The sequence below is a fragment of the Corvus cornix genome, chromosome 18 (assembly GCF_000738735.6).
Source record: "Corvus cornix cornix isolate S_Up_H32 chromosome 18, ASM73873v5, whole genome shotgun sequence".
Classification (NCBI taxonomy): Eukaryota; Metazoa; Chordata; class Aves; order Passeriformes; family Corvidae; genus Corvus; species Corvus cornix.
The window spans coordinates 8,492,891-8,505,289 of NC_046347.1; the positions used below are offsets into that span (position 1 = coordinate 8,492,891).

At 45.3% G+C, this 12,399-nt stretch overlaps 1 protein-coding gene across 2 annotated transcripts; it reads right to left on the reverse strand.

Annotated features, from left to right (window-relative positions):
- Nucleotides 1-1,966: 1,966 nt before the first annotated feature.
- Nucleotides 1,967-9,572, reverse strand: DDX5 (DEAD-box helicase 5). 2 transcript variants are annotated; one of them, XM_039562146.1, is made up of 13 exons: nucleotides 9,426-9,572; nucleotides 7,898-8,063; nucleotides 7,654-7,750; nucleotides 7,436-7,569; nucleotides 7,247-7,312; nucleotides 6,661-6,802; nucleotides 6,423-6,583; nucleotides 6,094-6,266; nucleotides 5,800-5,910; nucleotides 5,536-5,597; nucleotides 5,400-5,459; nucleotides 3,928-4,152; nucleotides 1,967-3,388 (listed from the first exon to the last, which is right to left on the reverse strand). In XM_039562146.1, exons 1-13 carry the CDS (start codon nucleotides 9,455-9,457, stop codon nucleotides 3,003-3,005), a joined length of 1,815 nt encoding a protein of 604 aa, XP_039418080.1. In that variant the 5' UTR covers nucleotides 9,458-9,572; the 3' UTR covers nucleotides 1,967-3,002. The 2 variants fall into 2 exon arrangements, with proteins under 2 accessions (XP_039418080.1, XP_039418081.1); XM_039562147.1 differs by having other exon boundaries at nucleotides 9,450-9,554.
- Between the last annotated feature and the right edge of the window lie 2,827 nt (nucleotides 9,573-12,399).

The window sequence follows — 12,399 nt, forward strand, 5'->3', positions numbered from 1 at the left end:
AGCCATTGCGCACGCGCAGCGGCGGGGGGGAAACGCGCGGCACGGCGGCCGCGCAAGCGCAGCGGGACCCTCGGAGCCCCATCGGGACCCCAGGCCGCAGTTCAGGGACCGTCCGAGGTGAATTTTCTGTCCCCAGGCTGAATCTTCTCACCTTTTATAACCGTAATGATAGCCTCAGATAACTTCTGCAAAGGAAATTGATGTCATGAACCTGAATTTTCTCCCCTTTTGTAAACATAACTAATTAGGTAACTTCTACAATAGAAGTTGCTTAATAAAGGAACTTTTCGTTTCAAGCATTGGGTAAGATCAGATCACACAGACATACATTAGGTAGGCGGAGAATGTGCATTAGATAGGTGGGTTCGTGTACATTTTACTGAAAAAAAAAAAAGTAACTTTTTACCCCTTGGTGTGCTTGATACGTGGAAGCAACCTTGAGCCCCGCGCAGAATAAACAATTTCTCTTTTATAAACCAAACTCGTTGAGAGAGCTCCCAAAATCGGCAACAAGGCCGCACGTGCCAGGGGTCACATCTGGCCTGCCCCTGTCGGAGGGGGACGTCCAGAACTCCCCGGCACTGGGGAACTGGGAGGGGGGCAAGAGGACAGACCCTGCCCTCACTGTCGCGGGAACATTCCTGGGGAAAAGCCCCTCCGGAGCCCATAAAGGCAGCGGCAAGTCCGAGGCACATAAAGGCAGAAGGCAAAGCTCAAGCCAAGGCTGCCAAGAGCGCGGGCGAGGGCCCTCGGCTGCTCGGTGTTCGCGCTGGCAGAGCGCACACAGCGCAGTGGAAATTTCCATACCCGCTGCATCACGAGTTTGTAGCGGCGCCAGGAGGCGGGGCGTGAGGCAGGAACCATTCCGCGAGCCGCAGTCATGACAAGCTCGGGCTGGAATAATCCCCGCGCCGGTTCGGGCGGTACGGCCCTCTCCCCCGGGCCCGGGAACAACGAGACGCGTTATTAGGGCACTGGGTCAGCTGCAGGAGTTGCTACTCCTGCCTGCACAAGGATTGGAGGGAATTACAGATCGAAGGCAGATTTGCCATGAGCTCAATTCTGCCGGAATAGCAGCGGCAGTGATATCAAAGCTGCTTAGTAGAGGTCGTCTTTTTATCATTTTATGTGCAAACGGTACATTTCCCCCCTCTGGAAACACTGCCCAAGGCACAGGGTCATTTGGAAAGAGTACAAAACACAAGGAGGAAGGCACCTGCCCATTTAGGTTTTGCATCACTGTTAAAAGCCTCTCATCTCTCAATTTTAATTCACAAGATCTACATGTACTTTTAATACTAGAAGAACTCGTTTACATTGAAGTTTTTAAAACAAAAATAAGCTTTTTAATGCCTTTTGCTTCATGCAACTGACCTGGAAATTTAGGAATTAAGTCATACTTCAGTGGTAAGTAATCTACTAATCTGCTTCCTTTTCACTCCTGGTGACACTGAGCAATGTTTCAAAGCATATGAGAAAAAAAAAAAACCACCCTAAACCCCCCTCCCAAAAAAACCCCAAACCGACAAAAAACCAAACAAAAACAAACAAACAAAAAAAAAAAACCAACAAAAAAACCCAAACCAAAATAACATTGCCACCTGCAGTTTTAGACTGCAGTGGGGTAACTTAAAGGCTCCAGCTGAAGTTCTCATAGCAGCAGTGAATGACCACAAAATACTGTCAAAGTGATAGAATATCACAAAGGAGGAAATAATTAAGAAGCAGATTAGACGGCATTACAGAACATCACAAGCTCAGCCTTGGAGGGAAACAGTAATCAAGGGCTGAGCACGGAGTAAGCAAGAAGTTAAGTGCATAAAGTTAAGACATCTCTAAAGTCTTACTCAGGTTCAAAATAACCTAAAATGAACCTTGTAGATTTCAAGATCCAACTTTGAACACATGAAGTGGTGAACTTAAAACTCATCACTGTTACTGATAAACAAGAGGGAGGAACTGAAAGTTAGTATTAACAGGAATTTTAATACACTCTGCTTGAAAGCATTAAGCACTTTAAACCCCAGGATAAACTATTATTCCAGTTTTGCTTATCAAGGAACTGCTGTTGCTTCACTCAGCATGGGCAGTACTTTGAAATTTGAGAGCCATTTACACATACTAGAAGTCTTTAAAAAAAAAAAAAATACATGAGGCATCATCATACATCAACAGCCCACTTCCCTCCCACCACCTCCGTAAAGAAATCACTGCTCAATACCAGTTTTAAGTATAATTTGAAGTTTTAATACTAAGATCTTCCCGTTTCTCTGAAGCTCAGAAGCCTGCATGCTAACTCACAACGCCTGGCAGCTGTGGGTACACAACACTCAAGCCTGGTCTGCACATATGCTCATGTGAAGGCGACAGTTACGGTGCTGCAGAAGCTTCCTACGCTTGTAGCAGCTCATTAGCAACACCACTACAGAGTTTTGATCTTTTCCAAGAACTGGCCCTACACTAGTGAGACAAGGAAGAACACTGTTTTCAATACTTTCTTGGAAGCCAGCTTTAATTTTCTTCCCCATCGAAGCGGAGCCTGCCATGCTAAGCAATCTAGCCCCATCAAGGCAAGGCCGGTATTTGTATAAGCTTAAATGTTTAATCAGACACAGTTGAGAAACCTTTCTAGAATTTAATATAAAAACATTTTGACATTTTGTTAATGTAAAGTTGTGCACATGTTGAGAAAATCGTCATCTGAAAGAAAAATCGGTCTTCAAATACCTTTATTGGAAGGCCATGCACTGCCTTCTGTTACTGTATTTCAAATCACTGTACATTTACTTTGAAAACACTGTCTGCATTTTCTAGTACAAAAAACTAAAAATTGTTTCAGGAATGTAGAGAAATATTCAACTTAAATAGCGAAAAAGTGCACCATAATTACTGCTGCACTGCAGTCATTTCTGCATTTCCCATTTCTTAAATAACTATCCTGTTTTGATAACACACAATATAAAGAGCAATTATGAAAAACTGAGACATTTAAATACACTAAGTTATTGAGAATAACTTGTGGGCATGGGGTAACCTATCATAGGAGCAGCACCAGTGGCAGGATAGGCATACTGCTGCTGGTTCATGCCATTGTGCATGTTGGCAATGTTACTGCCATACTGCTGCTCATAGCCGTTCTGGTACGCTCCTGCGGGGTTACCACCGGCCCTGAAGCCAGCCTGCATGCCTGCAGCTGCAAAGCCATTCCCAAAGGGAGTTCCATTGCTGAAACTCTGGGCGCTGTAAGCCCCATTTTGGGTTTTTGCTCCAAAGTCTCTCTTGCCTAGCGCACCATAGGTTCTCTCAAAGTTCTCCCTCTCTCTAAAACTACTAAATCCACCCCTTTTGCCCGCAGAGTATCTGTCACGTCGGTCACCTCGGGAACGACCTAGTGAAAGAGACAAGACAGTTATGTGCATTATAAAGGCTCTTAAGTTCAGTTAAGCACAATTTATTTTCTGTCCCAGCAATTCAAACCTACTATAAAAGCTTCCCAGGTGCTCACTGGACTCCAGTTAGATAAAGCTGTCTAACCTTTCAGGAGCCACACACTCTCCCCAGTAACACAAGTAGAAGCATCAAGGCAAAAAGTGACTTCTACCCTGCCAGCAGGACACTTGGGTCCATCTCTCTTTCCAGGCCATAGGAGACAAAGCCACAAAACTAAGTCCATGAGTGTTTTATTTCAGGGCAAATAAGATGTGCCTCTTTGGCCTGCCCTAGCCATTGGTGCACCACAAGCATAGGCTGGGAGCATTTGGGTGCTGTTTTTTGGCTTTTGTGTTAATAAATACCTTCTGAGGTCACCGTAACTGGTAGCTAAACCACCTTCCACATTCATTTTGGAGAGAGGCTGAAGGTGGAATTCAGAGTTTCCATTTTGTTCTGAGAGGAAAGCTATGCACAGAGATCAGTAAGGGCACGTACCTGAACCTCTGTCTTCAATCAGCTGAAGCAATTTGGGGTTGATGGCTTGATTAGCCTCCCGAAGCACAGAGATGAGGTCATTTACTTGCTTAATATTGTTAGGAGTAAAGAATGTGTATGCTGTGCCTGTTTTGGTACTGCGGGCAGTTCGTCCAATTCGGTGGATATAGTCCTCTGAGGAGTTAGGGTAGTCATAATTGATGACAAATTTCACATCTTCCACATCTGTAAAGTGTTGCAGTGTGGCAAAAAGCGAGGTACAAAGTTTTGCACACCACAACAGCCAAATCGAAGATAAACATTAGATAAGAGTATTTTAAAAGGAATAATGGCTGCAAAGAACAGTGTTAGAATCATCCATTTCTGCAAGAGTATTGTGGAAAAGTTACGCACACTCCATCTTGATCCCGTTCTCATCACCCACCCTGTGATCCAAAACCTTACCATAAGGAGTGTGCATTTGCTTGTCATTCCCAACTCAAGAGTCCCCTTTACAAATCATCAAGTGACATCTGAAAGCTTCTTGCAGTAGGGCCACTAAAGCTCACAGCAGCCTCTTCATGTGCTCATTTGAGGACCTTAGAGTAAAAACATACAAGGTCCTTCACATACACACTCATTAGAAGCTCAAAAAAAAGGGGCCACACTGCTCGTCTTGCCAAGACCTTTGAACCGCAGCTGCAAGAAAAACATACCTGTCCCCCCAAAGTCACCAAGTTGTTTTTATGCACTGTGTCTCGTCTAGGCAAGCGCTTCCAAGAAGCCAGGGTTCACTTGAGAATGTGTCTCTCTCTGGCAGGTCTCGACATGACGACTACGTATAGGTGGAGGAACTTCGACTTTCAAAGGCATTGAAAAGCCATTGCTTTCCTGCCCCACTTGTTAAAGTGAGAGGTGGACTTTTTTTCTCAGATTTCATGTGCCAGTACTCACCAATTTGTACAAGGCTTAGTACATTTTAAAGCTGCTCTCTCCATTTCATGGTTGAAAAAAATTTCATTGAACATTGAAGTTTAAAATTACGTTCTTCAACATTTCAAAAAACTCACTGAAATTCAAAGACCCACAGATCACAGCAGACAGTATGCACAAAACTAACAGTACTGCACCATGGCAAATCATGCAAAGCATGGAGAGAAGAGAAATACCAGGGCAAAGTGAACTGTGAATGAAACTGCTTATTTCATGAGAGAACAGTTTATGGGGTAGTAGTTTAAAGGATGATCTTTGCCTTTTGAAGATTACTGGCACACAATGCTCTCAGCTTTCACCTCTCTATTTGACTGGAAGCAGCCAGCCGATCATTTCCACTAGTCCTCCATCCCCCTCGAGTCCTCCGATTGTCATGCCTAGGCCTTGCCACAAAGACTGCACCTTTATGTGAAGAAAACTTAGAAAAATGCAGAGGTTAAAGAAAGCAATAGACTTTCTTTAAAAGCTTTGGGCAACTGGCATTACTGAGTTTTACTAACCTAGACCTCTGGATGCAACATCTGTAGCAATCAGGATTGGTGCTTTTCCATGTTTGAATTCTGTAACACAAGAAGTGAATCAGTTTTTTCCTTAAATAGCACACATCAGATGCTTGCAGAAATTGCTGAAACTCACCATTTAGAACCCAGTCCCGCTCCTGCTGACTTTTATCACCATGAATACCCATCGCTGGCCACCTGAAAACACAGAACTTCATTGACCCAGGAACACTCCATCAGTGGCTTCATTAGCCAAAGATAGGCCTACTGGCAAATTCCAGTCTCAGCATTGCAACTGACAGCTGGTGTCACTCTGTGACAGTTTTGATTCTTAACTGTTGTGTCAAGAACACACCCAAGACTACTAGGGTTGCTTAGTGAAATCTCAGCTATTACTCACCCATCTCTCCTCATTTTTCTGGTAAGATCATCACAACGCCTTTTGGTTTCCACAAAAACAATTGTTTTGTTTTCCTTCTCACTCATGATTTCTTCCATCAAACGAATAAGCCTATTAATGAAGATATTTTGCTTAGAGCTTAGACCGATTTGTACTGTACAAGTTTAAACTAATTTCTTGCCTTTGTCTTCAGACTGATGTCAAAAAAATCCATCAAGACAAGACATTCATTTCACAGTTCATAAAGCAAAACTGACAGAAAACACAGAATGCTTTACCCCAAGGACTACTTACTTGTCATCTTTCTCGACATCATGACACACATCCACAATCTGAAGAATGTTGTGGTTTGCACTCAGTTCCAGTGCACCGATGTTGATGTGCACATATTCTTTCAAGAAATCTTCGGCCAGCTGCCTCACTTCCTTAGGCCATGTGGCACTCCACATCAGAGTCTGCCTGTCAGGCTGGAGAAGAAGATCAGGTCAATAGAAGATCAGTATAGGGTGAAGTTAAATGCCCAACCAAAACTACCCAGGCTTGCACTGCCCTTGCTTTAATAAGGGTAGTAGCAATAGTTTGTACTTGCTATAGTGATAAATGCATGAACTATTTATACTCACTCTTATCTGATCCACAATTTTTCTGATCTGAGGTTCAAATCCCATGTCAAGCATCCTGTCAGCTTCATCAAGGACAAGGTAAGTACACCTCCTGAGATTGGTCTTTCCAGCTTCTAAGAAGTCTATAAGTCTTCCAGGTGTTGCAATGCAGATTTCCACACCTAAAACCAAGCAGTCCTGTCAGCTGAAGCAGTTTCCACATTGCCTCAGACAGGGATGCACCAAGGCTGATCCATACCTCTTTCCAGGTCACGGATTTGTGGTCCCTTTGGAGCACCTCCATAAATACATGTGGACTTCAAACGACACGCTCTGCTGTATTCAGCGGCCACCTGCTGCACTTGTTGGGCCAGTTCACGGGTTGGTGCCAGCACAAGACACTAGAAATAGGATGCCCAGCTTTAAGCTCAATATCCTTTGGAAAGTCCTAGTCTGACAATAATTTTGAGTGGAAAGTTCAGTGCCAGATTGACTGAAGTAGATTTAAGTAGCCAAACCAGCAAACCAAGTTACCTGGCATCTCAACGGCCACCACTGACCTAACATGTGAAAGATACCTGGAAGTCACTAGCTTCCACGGAATAGCAATTTCCAAAATGTAACCCAAAAATCAAACATCTCTCCCTGTTCTGTACTATTTTAAGGACAATCCAATCAGAGCTTATAGAATCTGGTTGGGAGAGTACCCCAACAGGGAATCACTTTATTCATACAGAAAAACAGAATGCAGCTATGCACTCTAATGAGCATGGACAACTGGTACTTGTAATACACAATCAACATTCTCTAGAAATTAAAATCCCCTTTCACTTAGGAATACTCACAATAGGTCCATCTCCTCGCTCCAGGAATGGCTGATGATTTATATGCACAATGGCAGGCAGTAAGTACTGTTTGGAAAAAAGAAAAATCTCATTATACTCTCTTCCCAGTAGTGCTCCCCCTGCACTAAGCCAGGCCACACTGTCACTGCTGTAAATCCAGCAGTATTCCAGGCTATAATCAAAACTTACAGAGAGTGTTTTCCCTGATCCAGTCTGTGCCACTCCGACCATATCCAATCCACTCAATGCAACAGGCCAACCTTGTGCTTGAATAGCAGTTGGTTCAGTGAAGTTCTGCCTCTGAATTACTTCCATAACATTTGCTTGAAGAGAAAATTTAAACGCATGAATTCAGATGCTGCCCTAATCCAGCCTGAAGAACAACCAATAAGCTGGTCTTCACTTACCAGGGAAGTTTGCTTCATAAAAGTTGATAATTGGTTTTGGACAGTTATGGCCCCTAACTGTGACCTCTTTGCTTGCTCTGTACTGTTCAACTTCTTGCTGCAAAACAAAACACCCATTATTGGAAATATACTTTGATACAAAAGTTGTATTTTAAATGACCCCAACTGTGCCTGCTGGGCCCCATGACCCTCAATGTGTTTGCACTTTCTGTTTACTTTTGCTCAAGCCATATCAGGTACGTACCGCAGTACGTCTAACTACATCCGGATGTTCTTGGTAGAAGTTCTTCTCAAATTTGGGCAGCTCATCTAAGTTCCATTTTTTTTTTGTAAGTTTCTCCCCAGGGTTTCCAAATTTCTTCCCAGAGAGAGGTCCACCTCTACTTCCTCCAAAACGAGGGGCTCCAAACCTAGGGAGAAAGAACATAACATAGAATGCAAGAGAAACATTTTGGTCCTCTTCCTGAACAGTTTAACCACCATCTTTGCAGTCCACCCGTTAACTCCACAATTCAGATGTATAAACTCTACCTACTTAATTTTCAGGACACTAGAACTTTGAAAACCATACTTTAGGCTGTAGACGCCATAATCTGCCTTGCCACAATTCTTACTCAAAAGCTAAGGCAATATGTCTTTCCCACTTCCATACAATGCAATCGAACAGCAAGTTACAACAAGCAAAGTAAGGCATTAAAACCTTGGCACTACCCCGTAATCAAAATGGTTTCCCACCCCAGCGACACTCCTATTGTTGAAAGCAGGCAGGGGCAGTTACAAAACCTTCCGTATAACTTTCCCGTAAACCGTTTCTTTTATGTCCCAGGAAACAAACTTCTTTTTACAAAGATATTTTATGAGGCCATGCGCTTTATTAGCATTTTAGGTTCGGTCCCTCTGTTCCGATAAGGCGGATCTCGAAAGCCCCGAAGCGCAGCTTAGAGCCGCGCTAAGCCATGCGCTGGATCTGAGTACGGGGCCCCCTCCCCCGCCCCGATCGCTTCCCGGTTTTGGCCGGGCGGGCGCTGGGAACGATCCTTCCCAGCACAACACAGCGCTCCCCGAGTGGCCGCTGCTTCCTGCCAGCGCTGTTTCCTTTGTCTCTCATTTCTGTCTACGCCACATTTTCTAGCCGCTGCCATTTTAGAGCCGGGGCTGGGCGGGGGGAGGAGGAGGAACAAAGGCAGCGGCAGCACAGCCGGCATTTTGATTCCCCTCAGCCACCGCATGGCGGGGCCGGCCATTAACATCCGCTTACACAACACAAAGCGGAGCCGGCCAGCTCCTACCGGTCACAGCCCGAGCCTTGGGAGGGGGAAGGGAGGGAGGGGAACCGCCCTGCCAAGAGTTCCCCAAGGCTTCGGCACCACCAACCCACTGACCCACAAACCTCCAGCCCACCCACCGCTCCCAGCGGGAGGGAATCAGTCTCTACGGGGACCGTCCTTGCTAGGAGATCGTCCCTAGGCGGGTGGGGGCTAATCTTTTCTCCCCACAGGAAAAAAAAAAATATCCCCCCGCGCCACTCTCACCCGTGGGGGGTGCTCTGGGGCGGAGGAACCGATACAGTCGCCCACAATCGGTGGCTTAAAAAAGCCAGATGCCCTCCCCCGGCCACCCCCCGCGGCGGGAGCGCTGAGGGAAGGGCTCAGGGCCCAACCCCCACCCCGCCGCCATCTTAACCACCCGAAAAATAACCCCGAGAGCCCCACGGGCAGACTCAGAGTCCGGACGCTGGCGGCGGCTGGCGCCGGCCGTGCCCCCGGACTCACCCTCTATCCCTGTCGCTGGAATACCCGGGCATGGCGATGATGGCAGTGGGCGAGGCGATTCCGGTCACTTAAAGCGAGTGGCGAAGAGCTACGCAAGATCCGGCGCCGCTGACGGGGGCCGCTCACTGTGGGCGGTCGGCCGCGCGGACGCCGGTTATATAAGGGGGGGCAGCGGGGGCTGCCGGGAGCCGACGCGTGACGCACGCGCAGGCCCCACCCCCGCCGTTATGTAAGCGGCCCGAGCCAGCCCGAGGCCCTGCCCCCTTCCGCGTGGGTGCGGCTGCGGCTCGCCCGGCTGACCGGCTTTGAGCTCGCGGCCGGAAGTGCCTCCTCTCCCGCGGGGAGCGTTCCCCCGCGCCTGCGCGGGGCTGCTGTGGGCGGGAGCCTCGTTCCCGCTGAGGTCTTCCCGGCCTGAGGGAGAAATGGAGATGGGGAATTCTCCCTCCCACCCTCCATAAGTGCGGGCTTTCGGCCGCTCGGCACGTTCAGAATGCAGCTCAGCTCCTCATAGGTTTTGGCAGGGCAGAGCCGGACCCTAATGTCCGCAGTGCAGCCCCCCACTTCTCACAGATCTGTTTATGAAAATCCTCCTGAAAGAGCTCAAGAGGAGCCTGGGCTTTTAACTAATAAACATTTTAACTAATAACTGATACTTCACGGTAGATTGACCCCATGCCCACTTGTGATTTTCGCTCTCGGAAGAAGCCAATGTGCAGATCCTGAAAAGCTGGACGCAAAATAACATCAAACCTCCTCAGGCCAGTTCTTTTATACTATTACCCACTGCCTTTTATAAATGTTTAGGAACATTTATGTAAACAAATATTTATAAGCACATGTCTGTAAACAGTTACCAGTGTTATCTTTCTGAATTCCACACCAGGGCCAGTAACCTGAGTCAAAGGTCACCTGAGGTGCAGCGTCACTGAAAAGCTGCTCAGAAAGCACTGGATAAAAACATTCAGTACCCCAAGTGGACACTGCTGTTCACCTGCCCGGCTTTGCCAGGGGAGGAACAACGCAAATGTCCTGAGGCTTTACACACATGTGAGTTGAAGTTTGAAGCACAAACACCCGCAAGCCACCTGCTCCAGGCAGAGAGGGAAGCAAATGAAAACAACATAAGGAAGGAGAAGTGCGATAACACTCCTCACTTACATCCTCCCACCTTCTAGTAATCTGTGCTTTAAGGCTTTTCTGGGACAAAAATAACTGTATTTGATAGCCATTTCTTCCCATTTTGGTTCTATTTATGCCCTTAGCTTGTTAGATACCATGACAATGTTTTTTACAGTTTCACTGTATGCAACCTGAAAAACATTTACTTTCATTTTCAACATATTGCCACATAAGAACAAGAGGAACAAAACAATATGAATTAGTAGAAATGGTGAGTAATAACTTTATATTTATATTGTTTGTGGACATTAATATCTTCTAAGTCACCTCCTTTATAAACCAAAGCTGCAGTGTAATTTTTCCTCCTTTTAAAGCAATTCCACAGGTCTAATTATCCTTTGCTATTTTTTTCTTTATTGACAAGAAATTCACAACAATTAAAATCTGGACCTCATACAGATCTACATAATGGAAGTATAAAGATGTTTTTGATCTGTTGTGCATTATTTTCTAGCAATTTTTAAAAATTCTTGCTAAGACTAGAGCAAGGTTTGCAAAGACTAGAGGTCTACATGACATCGTCCTCACAAGTAACACCTAAGTCAGGCTTATTTTGTTTATGAATAGCCACAGCTGTTTGACCCTCAGCAATTTGGAATTCCACCTTGCTCAACCATTTTTTGTTATAATTAATTTTTTCTTTCAGTAGCACTCCAACTTGACTGGTTTTGTTAATACTATCCCTGCAAATGTGTAATAGAGGGACCTCCCTTTTTTTTTTTCAGTATAGATATACTTACTCAATATGGCCTGTGAAAGATTTTTTTGTTCCCAAACACTCCTATTAACACTCTCCACATTCTGACCCTACAGGCTTCCTGTTCCTGATGAATCTGTAAAAGATTTTTGCAAAGGCTGTAAAAATAACAAATTATCTGATATCTTCTTGTTCTGTTGCATTTATCTGAACACATCTTAATTTGATTTTGTTCGTGTATAACTTAGTGGCTCCTGTTACTGTGCTGTTTAATCTTTCCAACGTTTTAAAGAATTGAAAAGACTGAACAAAAACTCAGTCCCTGCCTTGTCTACACGCAGTTAAGTCTGCAAGGAACTCCTCTTTCAATTTCCTTTGTAAAAAAACTTCATCTTTCTGTTCCACCCTCCTAAGTTAAGCATGATTTGATTTGATTTTCTCATGTTCTCTTAATCTGAGCCAATACATGGAAACAAATCAACACAGCTTTGCAGAGCTGTGTATGTAGCAAACTGAAATCCGTATTTAGCTTAGTTTTGATAGCACTGATCTATGTTTGCGTATACACAACAAAAGCTCTTTTGTGTTCTTCAGGTGGTGTGTGCACTTGGACTTAGATCTACGAATGACACCGGTGGGCTGTTGGAGCTCACACCACTGAGGTTATTACTGACAGTCATTGTTCTTACGGTCAAAATTGGGACCTCAGTTGCTTTCGTCGTGCTCGAAGAGTTTAACGATAAAGGGCACCATTTTTTCTTGCAACATAGAAAACCCAGAATTCCTGAGGAGCATGGAATATTGTTGCTTAGAAGGGAAGATAATAGACTTTCACCATCCAACCTCTCCAAAAAACTGTGCTAGCAGCTAATACAGTAAGCCTCACTTCTAAATCTTATTTTTAATAAAGGTTTTAGCACTCCTTTCATACAGAAATGCCTTCGGGTTACCCTGCCAAACCTGTATCGTGGCAATTAACACCAGCCCCCCGTTAATGGACATACCGGCCGGCAAACGTCCCGGGCCAGCTTGCAAGGTCGAGTGCTAGAACTTTCCCCCACTCCACCCCCGCCCCAGGCCGGCCCTTTCCCCATCTTT